We start from the raw sequence: 19,136 nt of genomic DNA, 5'->3' as shown, positions 1-19,136 counted from the left end.
GCTGCCTGCCTGCCTGGGTTTCATTGGGTGATAACTGACTGGCAGCCAGTAATCAGCTGAGGAGAGGAGAGGAGCTTACATCCAGTACTGTGATCCTCTCCTGGAGAGGACGCCATTGCTCGACCTCCAGGCACACACACATACGCATGCACACACCAAGGTATTAAACCATAACTCCCCGGCCTCCATCCCTCCACGGTTCCCATCCCAGCAGCCTTTGCAGCAGCAGGTCATGCTGTAAGCTGTGCCCATCGCCCCTGTCCGGCAGTGTGCCCAGGACGGTAGCATTGGGCAGAGAGAGAGGACGAAAGGGAGCTGTCTCTAAACTAAAGCCACTAATTCTGGACGGATGTCATTTTGGATCATTTGCGTTACGGCGTTTTGAGGGGCCACAAGTCTCTATTTTTGTTGCTGCGAAATCTTGATTCTTGCAGTTTTGGATTGTACTGTAGTTAGGGGAGTGGCTGGGTGTGTGTTAACCTTGTAGTAACACCACTGGGGATTGGCTGGGTGGGTGTTAGACTTGTAGTAACACCACTAAGGATTGGCTGGGTGGGTGTTAGACTTGTAGTAACACCACTAAGGATTGGCTGGGTGGGTGTTAGACTTGTAGTAACACTACTAAGGATTGGCTGGGTGGGTGTTAGCCTTGGGGGCCTCCAGACAGGCGGCAGGCGGGCGGGCGGCTGACTCAGTCTTGGAGCTAGTCACTGTGACGATGCATGGGCTCTAAATGGACTCTCTGAGTAGTGTTTTCTTTCCATCTCTTCCCAGAGTGGTTGTCTGTCTCTGATTCCTCTTTGTTGAGACATGAACACTCAGCCTGTCTTTCACTTATCTCATTTCAATAATGACTATTCCCTCCCACCAACGATATATTGTGGTCATTAGGCGGACAAAATTTGCTCTAAGAGGGAGATCTCTAGCTACGCAGTGCTAGTCATTTGTTTTCATTTAACTTCTCTCCATTATCCGTGAAGTTGAGGTGGCACCATCCCCACGGGGGGCAGGCTGGCGTTTACGCCTTGATTGCTTTTCACTCTCTTATTTAACATGTTTCAGTACTACCACAGCCTGATCCTGTGCTGCTGCTGCTGCTGCTGGTGCGTCACACAGTCGGAATCGGAGTGCAAAGACCACGCATAGCCCCTCTCCATCTTGCTCAGTCTCACTATAGTAGGGAAATAACACAAGGACGTTTCTGAGAAGGACAGAGGATTGAAAACAAACAGTAAAGCGTCTCGGTCTGAAACTGAATTGTTTTGGATGTTTTGGAGCTGATAACTGAAAGTGAGAGACCAAGGCCATGTGTTTGCGTGGAGCAGCGAGGAAGCGCTTTGAGATGAACTGCATCCCTGGATCTGACAGTAGAATACAGTAAGATTTTTATGATCTGTTGTTGTATATCAGTCCTCAATGCTATCAGCCTCAACTAGGACTGTTGGAGACTTTTCTTATTATCTTGCCGACCCTAACTTTAATGTGGATATTTTATTTTCACATAGTCCTTTGTATACACTATGATGGATGCGTAACCAGTACGGCTGGTAATTGCCAGGGACCTCACGATACGATATTATCACGATAGTAAGGTGCCGATACGATATGTATTGCTATTCTCACTATTCTATATGCATTGCGATTCGATACTGTGATTTTATTGCGATTTGATGTTCCAAATATATTACTCACTATACAAGAGAGAGACATAATAAAAACAAGTTTTGATCAGTCAATGAAATAAAAGTGCTGAAAACATGTTGACTCACTATTTTAAAAGAAAATGGAGAACAAGTTAGAGAATGAAAAATACTGGCATTTTGGCGCAGGTACAGCCAACTAGCGCTAGCTAACGCTACCTAACAAATCGATACTTGGAGTCAAAGTATCGATATAATTTTGTCCAAAATAATATCGCGATATGTAACTGTATGGTTTTTCCCACATCACTAGTAAACTGGCCAGCCCAGTACAGCTCCTCTTGGCTGGCCTCAGCAGTGTGAAAAGGGTATTGGTGAGATGCTCTCTAGTACAGTTGAGATGATTATTATCCCTGCACTAATAGCAGTATGAACATAGACTTATATCTGCTCTGACATAATGTAGGGGGTTTAAACCTCCAAACCCCTCATAGTTATTGAGGAAGGGAATTGTGTGTGTGTGTCTCGGTGTGTGTGTGTGTGTGTCTCTGTGTGTGGATCTTTGTTGGTGCGTGTCAGTGTTGGTGCGTGTCAGTATGTGTCTGTGTGCCTATATATGTATGTGATTGCGAGTGTGAAACCAGCAGTAACCATGAAGGGTACATCAGTCACTGAAAGCTTTCTCATTGACTTTCTCTTATTGATCTTTCCTGTTGTGGCATTCCTTTCGTTTTTAATAGAATATCAGCATAGCCCGAGGAAACAGTGAAAACAGCCTGCCTTCTCTAATTCTGTAATCTAATAACACCTTATGAATCTTTGGTGAAACTAAACTATAGCGCCTTTGTTATGCTATGTCCTTGTTGCAAAGATCAATGCGTTATTGCTATTGTCCCCTTCAGGGCAGATCAGGATAGTTTGTGGCATTGTGTAAATGTGAAAAGACATTACAAAAACAAACACAGGACTGAGATGGTAACATACAATATTTTGTTCATGTAAACAGAGCAGCATCTACAGCACTCCCATCTTTGACGTTGTACTCCCAGCTTTGATGTGTAAAAAGGTTCTACACAGTATCTTCCGGGTGGTTTATGGGTTGATCAGGTCGTGAGAACGATGAGAGAGAGAAATGGGAGCTTATAGCTCTGGGAACAGCACACACACACCTCCTCTCCCCTCTTCCCTCCTCTCACTGTAAATCAGTCAGAGGCTGTGTTTTGCAGATGCTCCCAATAATGTATGTCTGATAACCCCGTTTTTATGATAAACTGCATCAAATGTTAATGATTTGTCACCGCAGAGGGCGTCCTGCTGGAGCCCCAGAAAACACTTAATCATCACCACACACACACACGCATACATACACACATACACGCACACACACACTCACACACAACCTATATACCAGTCACATGCATCACCATGTTAAAGAGCACCACATTTAACATGTTATCCTCTGAACAATCAATCTAATGTTCTATCTAAACATTCTAGACCATTCTAGAACATCTGTAGACCTATGTTAGTACACAACACACAGAACGAAACAGGACAGGGAAAAGCCTTGTTCTCATAGCCAGGCACTGGCAATGATTCTATGACCGCACTCAACGAGCTGTATAAAGCCATAAGCAAACAAGAAAATGCTCATCCAGAGGCGGCACTCCTAGTGGCCGGGGACTTTAATGCAGGGACACTTAAATCCGTTTTACCTAATTCTACCAGCATGTTACATGTGCAACAAGAGGAAACTCTAGACCACCTTTACTCCACACACAGAGACGCATACAAAGCTCTCCCTCGCCCTCCATTTGGCAAATCTGACCATAATTCTATCCTCCTGATTCCTGCTTACAAGCAAAAACTAAAGCAGGAAGTACCAGTGACTCGCTCAATACGGAAGTGGTCAGATGACGCAGATGCTAAGCTACAGGACTGTTTTGCGGAGTATACCACATCAGTCACAGGCTTCAACAATAAGTACATTGATGACGTTGTCCCCACAGTGACCGTACGTACATACCCCAACCAGAAGCAACATCCGCACTGAGCTAAAGGGTAGAGCTGCCGCTTTCAAGGAGCGGGACTCTAACCCGGACGCTTATAAGAAATCCCGCTATGCCCTCAGACGAACCATCAAACAGGCAAAGCGTAAATACAGGACTAAGATTGAATCCTACTACACTGGCTCCGACACTCGTCGGATGTGGCAGGGCTTGCAAACTATTACGGACTACAAAGGGAAGCCCAGCCGCCAGCTGCCCAGTGACACAAGCCTACCAGACGAGCTAAATGACTTCTACGCGCGCTTCGAGGCAAGCAACACTGAAGCATGCATGAGAGCACCAGCTGTTCCGGACGACTGTGTGATCACGCTTGCCGTAGCCGATGTGAATAAGACCTTTAAACAGGTCAATATTCACAAGGCCGCAGGGCCAGACGGATTACCAGGACGTGTACTCAAAGCATGTGCTGACCAACTGGCAAGTGTCTTCACTGACATTTTCAACCTGTTCCTGGCCAAGTCTGTAATACCTACATGTTTCAAGCAGACCACCATAGTCTCTGTGCTCAAGAACACCAAGGTAACTTCCCTAAATGACTACCGACCCGTAGCACTCACGTCTGTAGCCATGAAGTGCTTTGAAAGGCTGGTCATGGCTCACATCAACACCATCATCCCAGAAACCCTAGACCCACTCCAATTTGCATACCGCCCCAACAGATCCACAGATGACGCAATCTCTATTGCACTCAACACTGCCCTTTCCCACCTGGACAAAAGGAACACCTACGTGAGAATGCTGTTAATTGACTACAGCTCAGTGTTCAACACCATAGTGCCCTCAAAGCTCATCACTAAGCTAAGGACCCTGGGACTAAACACATCCCTCTGCAACTGGCAGGCCGCCCCCAGGTGGTAAGGGTAGGCAACAACACATCTGCCACGCTGATCCTCAACACGGGGGCCCCTCAGGGGTGCGAGCTTAGTCCCCTCCTGTACTCCCTGTTCACCCATGACTGCGTGGCCAAGCACGACTCCAACACCATCATTAAGTTTGCCTACAACACAACGGTGGTAGGCCTGATCACCGACAACGATGAGACAGCCTATACGGAGGAGGTCAGAGACCTGGAAGTGTGGTGCCAGGACAACAACCTCTCCCTCAACGTGATCAAGACAAAGGAGATGATCGTGGACTACAGGAAAAGGAGGGCTGAGCACACCCCCATTCTCATCGACGGGGCTGTAGTGGAGCAGGTTGAGAGTTTCAAGTTCCTTAGTGTCCACAACACCAACAAACTATCATGGTCCAAACACACCACGACAGTCGTGAAGAGAGCACGACAACGCCTATTCCCCCTCAGGAGACTGAAAAGATTTGGCATGGCTCCTCAGATCCTCATAAAGTTCTACAGCTGTACCATCGAGAGCATCCTGACTGGTTGCAACACCGCCTAGCATGGCAACTGCTCGGCCTGCGACCGCAAGGCGCTACAGAGGGTAGTGCGTATGGCCCAGTACATCACTTGGGCCAAGCTTCCTGCCATCCAGGACCTCTATAACAGGCGGTGTCCGAGGAAGGCCCCAAAAATTGCCAAAGTCTCCAGCCACCCTAGTCATAGACTGTTCTCTCTGCTACCGCACGGCAAGCGGTACCGGAGCGCCAAGTCTAGGTCCAAAAGGCTTCTTAACAGCTTCTACCCCCAAGCCATAAGACTGCTGAACAGCTAATCAAATGGCTACCCAGACTATTTGCATTGCCCTTTTTACTACATGTACATATTACCTTGACTAACCTGTACCCCCGCACATTGACTCGGTACCGGTACCCCCTTTATATAGCCTAGTTATTGTTATTCTATTGTTGCTCTTTTATTTTTTACTGTAGATTATTTAGTAAATATTTTTTCTTAACTCTTATTTTTCTTAAAACTGCATTGTTGGTTAAGGGCTTGTAAGTAAGCATTTCACAGTAAGTATCTACACCCGTTGATTTGATTTGATTCACTGGCTGTACCAGGCTCAGCCCAGCAGCAGATTAGGCTCCTTAAGCAGTGTGAATGCAGTTCAATGCCATGCCAGTACTTACATCACTACGCTACGCAGTTCAGATTTCAGACGGTAGGCTGAGAGGCTGGTGGATGAATCATTGTCTGCTTCTGAATGACGTCACTATCCCATCCTCCTAGCTCCCATACTGCACTGGCAGCTTGGGTTTTGGACAATGCTCTCTGAATGCACAATGCTCTCTGAATGCACAATGCTCTGTGAATGCACAATGCTCACTACCACTGTATCATACCGGCTATTCTATGAGAGAGCTGAACTTCCTGTACGTATGCATGTATGTATGTCCGTCTGTCTGTGTCTATTTGTCCTTCCGTCCGTGCCTCGGTCCGTCCCTCAGTTGGTCCGTCCGTCTGTCGGACAGCAGTTTGAATGCAAAGGTAAGCTCATGGGACTGTTTCATATGGGAGCTGGGAGCAGCAGGAGAGCACAGAGAGACATCACCAAAGAAAACCTATTCCACTACCACAGCCAGTCAGTCAGAGATCCTATACGGAAAGAAAATACATAGAAATATATGTCTTATTATACAACATGTATTCCAGATACATTTACAGGGAGGGAGATAATGTACAGATCATCCACAGCAGAGTGGTGTTGTGTTGCTCTACGGCCTGCGCTGATGACATTAGCATGATGCTGTAGGCAGATGTAGTAGTAGTAGTAGTAGTAGTAGTAGTAGTAGTAGTAGTAGTAGTAGTAGTAGTAGTAGTAGTAGTAGTAGTAGTAATAGTAGTAGTAATAGAAGTAGTAGTAGTAGTAGCTGCTATTGACTCTGGTCTGTTTGGACGCAAAGAGCATCCAGGGCTAAACAGGACTACACATTATGGGATATTTGTGTCAAGTAGAGTCAGGGCTTGTCAAGGGGGGGTATGGTAATGTTTGTAGTGTGCGTGTGCGTATGTGTGGGTGTGTGTGTAGTATTTCACAACAGTAGCAGTCCTGAGGGTGCATTGACCAGGGGCCCTTAGGACATACTAATAACTCTTACAGAAGCATTTCCTAGTGTAATCAGTACAACCCCCCCATCCCCCATGATACACACATACACACACACACACACCTCCTTCATCACCATGCCTGTCTTACAGAGACATGCTGACAATGCAATAACCCCCCCCACACACACACACACACCCTGCGCGTTCCATCCTGTCACTCAGCCAGTCTACTGTACTCTGCCATATCATCATTCCATATCATCATTCCTGCCGCCGCCTCACCTTGGTTTTCTCTATGAAGCAGCGGTCCGTTATTGTCCGGAAGACTTATACATAATGCATCAGCCTGTACAGTACAGTACAGTACAGTACAGTACATGATTGGGTCAAAAACATGACCATTAATGAACCTGCTGTTGGAAATGTATTGGAAGGTTGTCACATACAAAGTTAAGACAACTCAGAAAGCATTTGAGTCCTAACATGTCATTACCTTTCTTTCCTTCTTTCCGTCTTTCCTACTTTCTTCTCAGAGGTAAAAAGTAGAAAAAGAGGTATGATTTGTGAATAGCGTAGTTTGGACAAAAGGAATGCATTAACATACAGGGCTGTTCACAGCCAGGGCTCCTCAGCCACATCTTACTTCCCCCATTTCGCCTTCAGTGACTGCTGGATATACTGTAGATGTGTCCCAAATGGCACCCTAATCCCTTTATAGTACACTACTTCTGAACAGGGCCCATAGAGCTCTGGTCAAAAGTAGTGCACTATAAAGGGAATAGGGTACCATTTGGGACGTGGTCACTGTCTTTGGGTGGTCCTCTGTAGCTCAGCTGGTAGAGCGCGCAAGCAAGGTAGTGGGTTCGATCCCATGTATGCACGCATGACTGTAAGTCGCTTTGGATAAAAGCGTCTGCTAAATGGCATATTATATTATTATTATTATTACATAATATATCATAAATCTTGAACCAGTTATGACATATTACATTTGGCCCAAATAACATAGTGACAAAAACAAAATGGTGGCTGCTGCTCTATATTTACTGTCAATGGATAATACTTGATGTCTGGTTGGAAAATATTATTGGAACAGTGCAGTACAGGTGTGAGTACAGTTCAGGTGTGAATACAGTAGTTGAGACGTAAAAAGTGTTTCACATGATCCTGCTCTCCCATCCTGGCTTCACAATATTCTAGCTCAGTGCAACGACTACAGAAGGCTAGTTGTGTCTGTCTATGTGACTCTACTGGCTGTGTGTGGAGCAGAGCAGTGGTTTTCCATGGGGATGGAGGGGACAGATATAATTAGGGAAGTAGTCTGTTCTCCTCCTCCATTACCCCTTTCCTCCTCTCCTTCTCTCCTCCTCTCTTCCTCTCCTCCTCTCTTCCTCTCCTCCTCTCCTCCTCTCCTTCTCTCCTCCTCTCCTCTCCTCTCTCTCTTCCTCTCCTCCTCTCCTCCTCTCCTTCTCTCCTCCTCTCTTCCTCTCTTCCTCTCCTCCTCTCCTCCTCTCCTTCTCTCCTCCTCTCCCTCTCCTCCTCTCCCCCTCTCTTCTCCTTTTTTGCCTCTCCTCCTCTCCTTCTCTCCTCCTCTCCTCTCTCTTCCTCTCCTCCTCTCCTCCTCTCTCCTTCTCTCCTCCTCTCTTCCTCTCCTCCTCTCCTCCTCTCCTCTCCCTCCTCTCCTCTCCTCCTCTCCCCCCTCTCTTCTCCTTTTTTTGCCTCTCCTCCTCTCCTCCTCCTCCTCCTCTCCTTCTCTCCTCCTCTCCTCCTCTCCTCCTCTCCTCCTTTCCTCCTGTCCTACTCGTCTTCTCAAAGTCGAAATGAGATTGTTAATAATCCCTTTTTCCCAGCATGCTCCTAATTTAGGCACATTATTACTGGCTAAGCTACACCCCCCACTTCCCTCCCTCCCCTCCCCCCTCCCTTCCCCCTCCAGACAGCAGCACATCCCAACGATGGGGAACAGAGTGTAATTTATCATAGCACAGACTCTCTCTCTCTCTCTCTCTCTCGCTCTCTTTGACTCTCTCTCCCTCTCTCTCTCTCGCACATGTACGTACACACGCACACACACACACACACTATTCATTTGAAAACACAAACAGGCCATACTCAGGCAACGTCTGGTGTTAATCATGTGCCATCTAGCTGTTTGAAATGCATTGCAATAATCATCATTTAACCGCCTTACACCAACACAGTAATCAGATGGAATGAACATGAAGATGAAAGATGACCTATAGTACCACATAGTAACCAAGAGGAAATGGAACCATATTATAGATCAATAGATAATAGTGTACCGTTAGAATATAATGTTGAATGTATTTGTACAGACTGTGACTCCTTACAGGAATAACATCATTTGTGATGGTGAAACTATTTCCTGTTTTGAGACTTTTAAAGGCTGCTTGGTTTCTGAAAAGTGCCTTTTCAGGGATATCTTGTCTTTGGGTCTGGCTGCCATCTTAGGGCTCCTAGATATATTTTTAGTGAAGAGAATCAAAGAAGTGCGGGAGTCCTACTTCTTCCCAAACCCCGAGCTCAAAACCCCCAGCTCAAAACCCCCAGCTCCAGCCCTGTTATGTGAGCTAGCTAGGCCTTTCATCAGACATCTATGAGGCCCACGCAGTGTGGAGTACACACACACACACACACACACACACACACACACACACACCTGGTGGCCACCCTGTCTAGGGAACTGCTGTGTTTGGAGTGGGTTTAGAAGGCAGGCAAGCAGAGCAGAAAGCCCTGTAGATCTTTCATCATAAGCATCAGTGAGAGTTTATATACTGGTGATATAATGATACTCAAGCTCAGTATGATTCTATAATATAATATACAGCCTTTTAAAACCCTCTTCTCACTCAGAATCTTCACTCCTACTTGACCCACCCACTAACAGTCTTTTTCTTTGATTGACAGGAAACGAAGCCCATCAGCATCCAGGGATCCAAACCAAAAATACGACCAAAGGGAGGAGAGGGGTCAGTATGCCCAGGGGGACGGCACCATGCCCAGATCACCGTCCGACTACGGGGATGGGGACCCTCGGCGTGGGGCCCCACGGAGGTACCGAGACGCTGAGGCGGCGCGGGGGGAGTACCAGGGTGGGCGGGGCCGCTGGCACTCACAGGAGGACTACACTCTGGACCAGGATGGGCCCTACCCTCTAGACGGGCAGCCCAGTGAGTACGAGCTGCAGCGCCAGCGCCAGGATGAGTACCAGACACGCTACCGCTCCGACCCCAACCTGGCCCGTTACCCCGTCAAGCCCCAGCCCTACGAAGAGCAGATGAGAATGCATGCTGAGGTGGGACGTGCCAGGCACGAGAGGCGCCACAGTGATGTGTCTCTGGCCTACACGGAGCAGGACGAGCCCCAGGGACCTATCCGCCTGTCCAGACAGCACCTGACCGAGCGCCGGCCGCCCATGGGGGGCCAACGCTCCTACTCCATGGACAGAAACTCCCCCGGCCCTGGAGGCCACCACCGGACCTCCAACCACAGCCCCCCCACCCCACACCGCAGCCCCGTGCTGGGGGACAGGTCAGGGGACATGAGGCGGGGGCCGGGGGAGCCCATAGGGTTCAGGGGTCATGATTATCTGGACCCCAGCTCTGCAGTCAGGAAGACCAAGAGGGAGAAGATGGACTCCATGTTGAGGAACGACTCTCTGAGCTCCGACCAGTCTGAGTCCATCCGGCCGCCGCCACCAAAGCCCCACAAAACCAAAAAGGGGGGTAAAATGCGGCAGGTGTCCCTAAGCAGCTCGGAGGAGGAACTGGCCACCACGCCGGAGTACACCAGCTGTGAGGACGTGGAGATAGAGAGTGAGTCTGTCAGTGAGAAAGGTAGGAACACTCTTCCTCCTGCTCTCTCTTTCTACTCTCATACTGTACACTAGGGGGGGCAATCTGAAGCGGCAACCTATTCCCTATAGAGCACTACTTTATAGGGCTCTCTCTTTTTACTAGGTGCCAATCTGAAAAGGCACCATATTCCCTATATAGTGTTGCTCTATATAGGGAATAGAGTGCCATTTGGGATGCACAGAGTTATGTCAGAGATAGTCAAATGACCTTTGCATTATTCATTGGGAAGTCTATTCAGTGTCACTGTCAGCTCATGTTGAACATGTTTATTGACTAATTGCCACTGTTACATATTCAGTGAGTTAGTGGTACGACAGTAGTCTGCTAGCTCCATATGTTCAGGACTGAGGACTGAGGGCCATTGATGAGTAATGAGTGCCATACCATCACAACTCTCTTCTCAGTCTCCCTTAATTATATGAAGTAAACTAGAAAGTTTATCCGTAAAAACAATACCAGATGTTCATTACTGTTCTGTTTTGTCAGGCTTGCATAACTAAAGTGACTATTTGATTTTGGTGTTAGAGAGTGCAGTCAGTGTATGTGAATACATGTGTTTTAATGTAGGCCTAGTAATCTCTGAATTAGTTCCTAATCATTTCCTCATGTATAATAATGTGATATGTAGATTCTGATAGGAATTTGATCTTAATGAGCCGTCGCTTAAAAACTAACCTTTATTTCCTCACAGTCTATGTCCTGTCTGTGTCTTTATTACGTGATCTGTTCTGTTCTGTTCTGTTCTGTTCTCTCTGTGTGTGTGTGTGTGTGTGTGTGTCAAGTCTATTCTACACTGTACAGCAACTGCGTGGAGGGAGCTTATTATGCCGACAGGGGTTGGCCAGATGTGTGTAAATGTCTATGCAAGAGAGTGTGTGTGTGTGTGTGTGTGTGTGTGTGTGTGTGTGTTGGGCTGCTGCTCTAGATATATTCTCCTGTCTCTGTCCTCCTGTGGCACACATTGAAGGGCCTGGCATGACTACCACTGCTGCTTCACACATTCAATCTGATGTAATGGACTCTATATTATATAACACAGATAGAGAGAGAGGGAGAGAGATCGAGAGATAGCGAGAGGAGAAGAGAGGAGAGAGGGGGAGAGAGAGGGAAAAAGAGGGAGAGCGGAGAGAGAAGGGGAGAGAGAGAGAGAGAGAGAGAGAGAGAGAGAGAGAGAGAGAGGAGGGAGAGAGAGAGGGAGGGGAGAGAGAGAGAGAGAGGGAGAGAGAGGAGGGGAGAGAGAGAGAGAGAGAGAGAGAGAGAGAGAGAGAGAGAGAGAGAGAGAGAGAGAGAGAGAGAGAGAGAGAGAGAGAGAGAGAGAGAGAGAGAGAGAGAGAGAGAGAGAGAGAGAGAGAGAGAGAGAGAGAGAGAAGGAAGGAGGAGGAAGGTGATATATGTAATTGTAGTCTGATACTGTACTTTTATAGTGGCACAGGCACACACACACACGCACGCACACACTTTGACAAACTGGCCCGAAGTGTGTGTGTACGTGTGTGTGCGTGCGTGCTTGCATGTGTGTGTGCCTGTGTGTGGTGTTGGGGGGCTCACTCCAATAGGATCAGGGCCCAGTCATTCCGCCTATAGGGAGTCAGTCAGTCAGTCAGTCTGTCTGTGGGTTAGTCTGTGGTGCTGCTTTTGAACGCCCTCTGGCTGAACAATGTCATCAGTCGTCCATATTAATTAAAAGTGGTAGAATAATTAGGGTTTCTCCCTGTAGGATTCTAGCCTTGCAAGCCACGTGATCTCGCACGCTTACATGAATGGTTCATTGCACTGATAAGCTCGCGAGATCAGGCGGCTTGCAAGGCCAGTAGGATTCCCCCTGCACGACTCAACTAAACTCTGTAGGATCAGCCATGGAGGACGGGATGGGATTGGAGTAGACAGTGGAGTTGAGTCGTGAGCTGGGCTGAGTGGAGTGGAGGTTTGGAGATCAAATGGCTTTTGAATGGCTTACACCTAGCCCCTTACTCCTAGCCCCTTACTCCTAGCCCCTAACTCATAGCCCCTAATTCCTAGCCTGTAACTCCTAGCCCCTAACTCCTAGCCCCTAGCCCCTAACTCCTAGTCCCTAACTCCTTGTTCTCTCTCCTCTAGATGCAGTGAGTAGATAGTTGTTATGTATTATAAGGTCATACTACTATTCATCTCATACTACTGTACCACAATGCTTCTGAATGATCGAACCACCCTCGCCCTCTGGTGATGTCATAACGTTAAGGACACTAACAAAGTCCCAGATAGAGGGAAAGAGAGAGAGAGAGAGAGAGATTAGGCCTGGGCCGGCAGAGGAGCGGTCACCGTGCTGAAAGCATTGCTACACTGGCGGCAGGCTGGCTTTGTGGTTTACATATTAGCCCTTTAAAAAGGCAGACAGCTTCCAAAGGCGTTTCAAAGTGTTTGTAGAGCTGTTTCTGAGGAGTGACCTATATAGATTCCCCTCTAAAGCAGACTGTATGGCACATCTACAATCAAGGGTTACTTCCCTGTGTGGTGTCTCTGTCTCCTTTGTATGACTGTGAAGGACTGAGTGAGGTCAGTTAGTCCCTCTACATGGTCCCTTTCACATAGCTTTAAAGTGAAGCAGGCATAGTTCTTGTTATTTGTATTTGTATTTATTATGGATCTCCATTAGCTGCTACCAGATGTAAAGCTGCAAAAATTGAAATATACAGTGCATTCGGAAAGTATTCATACCCCTTCCCTTTTTCCACATTTTGTTACGTTACATTTTGTTACACCTTATTCTAAAATGGATTAAATAAATCAATTTCCTCATCAGTCTAGACACAATACCCCATAACGACAAAGCGAAAACAGTTTTTTTTTTGTGTGCAAATTTATTAAAAATAAAAAACAGAAATACCTTATTTACATAAGTATTCAGACCCTTTGCTATGAGACTCGAAATTGAGCTCAGGTGCATCCTGTTTTCATTGATCATCCTTGGAGTTTGCCAAAAGGCACCTGAAGGACTCTCAGACCATGAGAAACAAGATTCTCTGGTCTGATGAAACCAAGCTTGAACTCTTTGGCCTGAATGCCAAGCGTCACGTCTGGAGGAAACCTGGCACTACGGTGAAGCATGGTGTTGGCAGCGTCATGCTGTGGGGATGTTTTTCAGTGGCAGGGACTGGGAGACTAGTCAAGATCGAGGGAAAGATGAACGGAGCAAAGTACAGAGAGATCCTTGATGAAAACCTGCTCCAGAGAGCTCAGGACCTCAGACTGGGGCGAAGGTTCACCTTCCAACAGGACAATGACCCTAAGCACACAGCCAAGACAACGCAGGAGTTGCTTCGGGACAAGTCTCTGAATGTCCTTGAGTGGCCCAGCCAGAGACCGGACTTGAACCAAATCGAACATCTCTGGAGAGATCTAAAAATAGCAGGACAATGATCCAACAGGACAATGACCCTAAGCACACAGCCAAGACAACGCAGGAGTGACTCACTCCACGCAGGCCCACAGTCATCATAATTGCAAATTGATTTTCTTGTCAAATCTGTAATTATGGGGGCTTTTACCTTGGCAGCGTCAAAAGCAGGAAAAACGGATGAGGACCTCAGACTGGGGCGAAGGTTCACCTTCCAACAGGACAATGACCCTAAGCACACAGTCAAGACAACGCAGGAGTTGCTTCGGGACAAGTCTCTGAATGTCCTTGAGTGACATTTTACATTACATTTACATTTTAGTCATTTAGCAGACGCTCTTATCCAGAGCGATTTACAGTTAGTGAATACATATTTTTTTATACTGGCCCCCCATGGGAATCGAACCCACAACCCTGGCATTGCAAACGCCATGCTCTATCAACTGAGCTACAACTGACCCAGCCAGAGCCTGGACTTGAACCCGATCTAACTTCTCTGGAGAGACCTAAAAATAGCTGTGCAGTGACGCTCCCCATCCCCCCTCCCACGGGGGGCCAGTATGAAAATAATAAAATTAAAATAATAATAATAATGTATGCACTCACTAACTGTAAGTCGCTCTGGATAAGATTTTTAAAAAAATATATCTGCAGAGAAGAATGGGAGAAACTCCCCAAATACAGGTGTGCCAAGCTTGTAGCGTCATACCCAAGAAGACTCGAGGCTGTAATCGCTGCCAAAGGTGTTTCAACAAATTACTGAGTAAAGGGTTTGAATACTTATGTAAATGTGATATTTCTGTTTTTTATTTGTAATACATTTGTAACCATTTCTAGAAACCTGTTTTTGCTTTGTAATTATAGGGTATTTGTGTGTAGATTGATGAGGGAAAAACATAATTTCATCAATTTTAGAATAAGGCTGTAACGTAACAAAATGTGGAAAAAGCTAAGGGGTCTGAATACTTTCCAAATGCGCTGTATGTTGTTCTTGAAGAAAAGCTGAGCATTAGGATCCTCCAGTAAATGGGCAGGTTGACGTTTATTGTCATGTGTCTTGCCCTGGAGGTAGAATTGAGCGGTTTACGCTAGATAGGCCAATTGCTAAGTCAAAATGGGCTATATCGGAATAATTCATGAAAACAAAAATGTGCATTTTGGTCTTAATTTAAGGTTAGAGTTATGCATTATGGTTAGGTTTAAAATCTGATTTGATGACTTTGTGGCTGTGCCAGCTAGTGACCACTCTGCAGAGCTGCCTCCAGGGCAAGACTGCAACCTGCACTAAATGGTTGGCAAATATCAACATGAATCAGCCTCATCATGTCGGTTTCCCTTCAACACTATAGGATAGGATTCTGGACAGGATAGGTATTATACTGTACGACATCTGTAAGGGTTTAAGGCCTGTATTTCAGATCTCCACTACTCCTACAGACAACTACATGCTAAATAGCAACACACAGACTCCCCCCTGTCCCCTGTTCCCTGTCCTCTAGCCTTCCCACTTTTATGTTACAACAGGAAATGGTTATAGACAAAGGGTCGTTTTTCATTCTCCTTCTTCTGAACGAAACGCTCCCCTTGACACACACACACACACACACACACACACACACACACACACACACACACACACACACACACACACACACACACACACACACACACACACACACACACACACACATTGAATTAAACCCCATTTTCTTACAGAATTAACATCCAAAGCTATCCTTCAAGCAGTTGGGCCACTTGACTCACTCCACGCAGGCCCACAGTCATCATAATTGCAAATTGATTTTGTTGTCAAATCTGTAATTATGGGGGCTTTTACCTTGGCGGCGTCAAAAGCAGGAAAGACGGTTGAGGAGGAGAGGAGAGGGAGGAGAGAAAAAGAGAGGAGAGGAGAAAAGAGGACAGGGGAGGAGGAGGAATGCAGAGCTGCTTCGCAGGGAAAGAGGTGAGGAGGAGGTGGAGGAGGAGGAGGAGGAGGAGGAAGAGGAGGAGAATCCAGGCAGTCAACATTCCCCAGTCCCTGTGTTATGTAACTGTCTTCCTCACACAGGGAGGGAAGTAGCACATGGCTAGGTTAGCTCAAACTGGCTCCATTATTGATGCTGTACGGATCGAGGGGGCTTTCCAAGGTTTCACACAGACCGACAGACAGCAGATAGATGAAGAAAACACAACATTGTATTGTGAAGGTCGTGGGCCTCCTGTAGCTCAGTTGGTAGAGCATGGCGCTTGCAATGCCAGGGTTGTGGGTTCGATTCCCACGGGGGGCCAGTATGAAAAATGTATGCACTCACTAACTGTAAGTCGCTCTGGATAAGAGCGTCTGCTAAATGACTAAAATGTAAATATTAAGGATCACAGTAGTGGTGGGGGGCACAGAGTAGTTTTGTAAGGTTTTTGTATTTAGGGGGGGGGGCACTTATATTGTCTTAGACTGTCTGTCATTAAAACCCCTGTCCCGAGTCTGTCAAACACCTGAATGTAACATGCATAGTAAGCAAGCGCTCAATGATTAGCAATAGGAATGGTGTCTGGCCAGCAGAATCTTCCCTTCACCCAGTCAGTCCAGTGTGACATTGAAGGACGAGCCATAACCAGATAAGCAGAACATACATTCTAATAGCTTGGACAGAGGGGGGAGAAAGCTGAGGGTAAGAGTAAATAGGGCAGAAAGCACCTTTTGGCCATCTGTGGCCAGTCAGCAGCACTATGGTCTGCTCTGCTATGTAGTGCACTCAGTGAGCTGCTTGACTGGCCTGGAAGGGCTCTGCTATGTAGTGTACTCAGTGAGCTGCTTGACTGGCCTGGCCTGGAAGGAAGGGAGGGAGGCCGAGGTGGGTGAGGTGAATAAATGGGTATGTTATGGCAGGCTAAGCACGCCTCGTGCCATGCTCTCTGACCCTGGGCACTCTGGGGGTCTGGGGTGGAGGTGAGGGAGGGAGAGATAGGGAGGATGTGCCATCAGTAATGGCCTGAGCTCCTGGCTGCTCCTGGCTGGCCCGTCGGTAGTGAGGCTGGGAGACTGATTTAGCGTGACGTCCCTCTCCCTCTGTTTTCCTCCGTATTGATCTCCTGACATGCCGCCTCATGATAGTGCAGGCAGGACAGTAACGAGAAAAGAGGAGAGGAGACAGAGAGAGAGCGGCAGGGAGGGGGATGGGGAGAGAGGGGGGAGAGAGGGAGGGAGAGAAGGAAGGAGAGAGATGAGAGAGAGGGGGCAAGCAAGAGAGCGAGAGAGAAAGAGAGGGGGGGCAGAAGAGAGAGAGAGAGAAGTGGACATTGTGTAGTGATAAACCAGACTACATTCTCATTACAACTCTATCGCTCGTCTGGTTCTGTAGGTTTCGTGCTCTGTCTGTTAGGACAAGGACTAGTCCAACATCACCCTGCTGAATAAAGGGCATTCTTATGTTCAATGCCAGACAAAAAAACTCATCATATTATAGTGTGTGTTTCTACATTGTAATAACAGTACATTGATTATTATATATATATTTTTAAAGCATTAAGTATTGAAAAAAAAGCATATGACCTAAATAATAATTGATTCTGTAGCTCTTTAACCTGCTACACCTTGGATGTTTTTGGACAATCTGCTTTCACAGACACAATCTGCTCCCTTTCCCTCACAGCATGGATATGTTTAAACATACACAATGTTTCACCTCTTTCTCTCTCTCTCTCTCTCTCTCTCTCTCTCTCTCTCTCTCTCTCTCTCTCTCTCTCTCTCTCTCTCTCTCTCTCTCTCTCTCTCTCTCTCTTTCTGCTCTCACCCCCCAAATTGTAATAAAAACAGCATCAATAATTAATGATCCAATTAATAGTTTACACTGGTTTCTATTGAGTTGTCAAAGTGATGGATGGCCTGCTGGCAATGAGCTCTTTCGCTGCTGTGTCTTCCCCACGTTGTGCTGCTGCCGGAACCCTGAATCAGCACTTTGGTGGTGGGCCTCCGCTCCTGCTGTGCCGAGCCCGAGTGAAACCAAATGGGGGGCCGGGAGGGAGGGAGGGACGAGGGAGGGAGGGAGGGACGAGGGAGGGAGGGAGGGACGAGGGAGGGAGGAGGCTGCTGATGCTCACAATTTACAGCCGTGATGAGTTTCCTGTTGGCTGAAGCACCCTCAGTGGGGTTTTTACCGGGCCTCACCAGGGCCACACCTGGGATCAGGGCCCAATTGTGGTTGGCACTGTTAATAAAACAGGAGGGAGAGGGAGGCAACAGAGGGAGACCACATTCTCTAGACTGGGACTACAGTAGCCTAGCCCAGCCCCCATCTAAGGGGTGTGGCAGCGGCGGTGGATGGTGTTTGTGTGTGTGATAGCCTTCAGATGAGCTGGAGAGAGAATGACTGGAGTTCCAGGGACTCACTCTTAGTTTAACACACTGCTTCGGTTCTGTGTCTATGTGATTTAAACATGTCTATTTGTTTTAAACGTGTCTATGTGATTTAAACATGTCTATGTGATTTAAACATGTCTATGTGATTTAAACATGTCTATGTGATTTAAACGTGTCTATGTGATTTAAACATCTGTGATTGTTAGAATTGCAAGCCGTAAGCTGTTTGGGGCTATCATGAACACAATTGCAAAGTCATTTGGTTGCAGCAGCTGAGACAGAGAGAGGCAGGGAGAGGAGAGGCAGCGATGCTAAAATGTGTTATTGTGTTTATGGCGAGTAGCATCAGCAGCTCGGTGTGTGTGTGTTTGTGTGTCTGTGTGTGTGTGTGTGTTTGTGTGTGTGTGGCAGGGAGGGTAATCAGTGTTGAGTGTTGTCAGCTGTTGGTTCCAGCGGGTCACGGAGGGCACAGCCCATCTGGGGACTTCCATAATGTTTTATCACTGGGCATAACTGTATACAGTAAGTGGTTTGAGCACCCACAGGGACGGGTGGAGGGGTGAAGGGATGGAGGGCTTGTTATAGGACCATGGGAGGGGTGAAGGGATGGAGGGCTTGTTATAGGACCATGGGAGGGGTGAAGGGATGGAGGGCTTGTTATAGGACCATGGGAGGGGTGAAGGGATGGAGGGCTTGTTATAGGACCATGGGAGGGGTGAAGGGATGGAGGGCTTGTGAAAGGACAAGGGGAGGGGTGGAGGGATGGAGGGCTTGTTATAGGACCATGGGAGGGGTGAAGGGATGGAGGGCTTGTTATAGGACCATGGGAGGGGTGAAGGGATGGAGGGCTTGTTATAGGACCATGGGAG

General features: G+C 47.3%; 1 protein-coding gene across 1 annotated transcript in view; it reads left to right on the top strand.

The window, feature by feature from the left end:
• Positions 1-19,136, top strand: part of LOC121559960 (regulating synaptic membrane exocytosis protein 2-like) — a 129,029-nt gene that overhangs the window by 25,303 nt on the left and 84,590 nt on the right. The window contains 1 exon segment of the mRNA XM_045217493.1: positions 9,585-10,513. Within this exon segment, the coding sequence (XP_045073428.1) occupies positions 9,585-10,513 (929 nt within the window).

The sequence above is a fragment of the Coregonus clupeaformis genome, unplaced genomic scaffold, assembly GCF_020615455.1.
Source record: "Coregonus clupeaformis isolate EN_2021a unplaced genomic scaffold, ASM2061545v1 scaf1075, whole genome shotgun sequence".
Lineage (NCBI taxonomy): Eukaryota > Metazoa > Chordata > Actinopteri > Salmoniformes > Salmonidae > Coregonus > Coregonus clupeaformis.
Note: the sequence above shows the minus strand (reverse complement) of the source record. Positions and strands in the feature narration are given on the sequence as shown.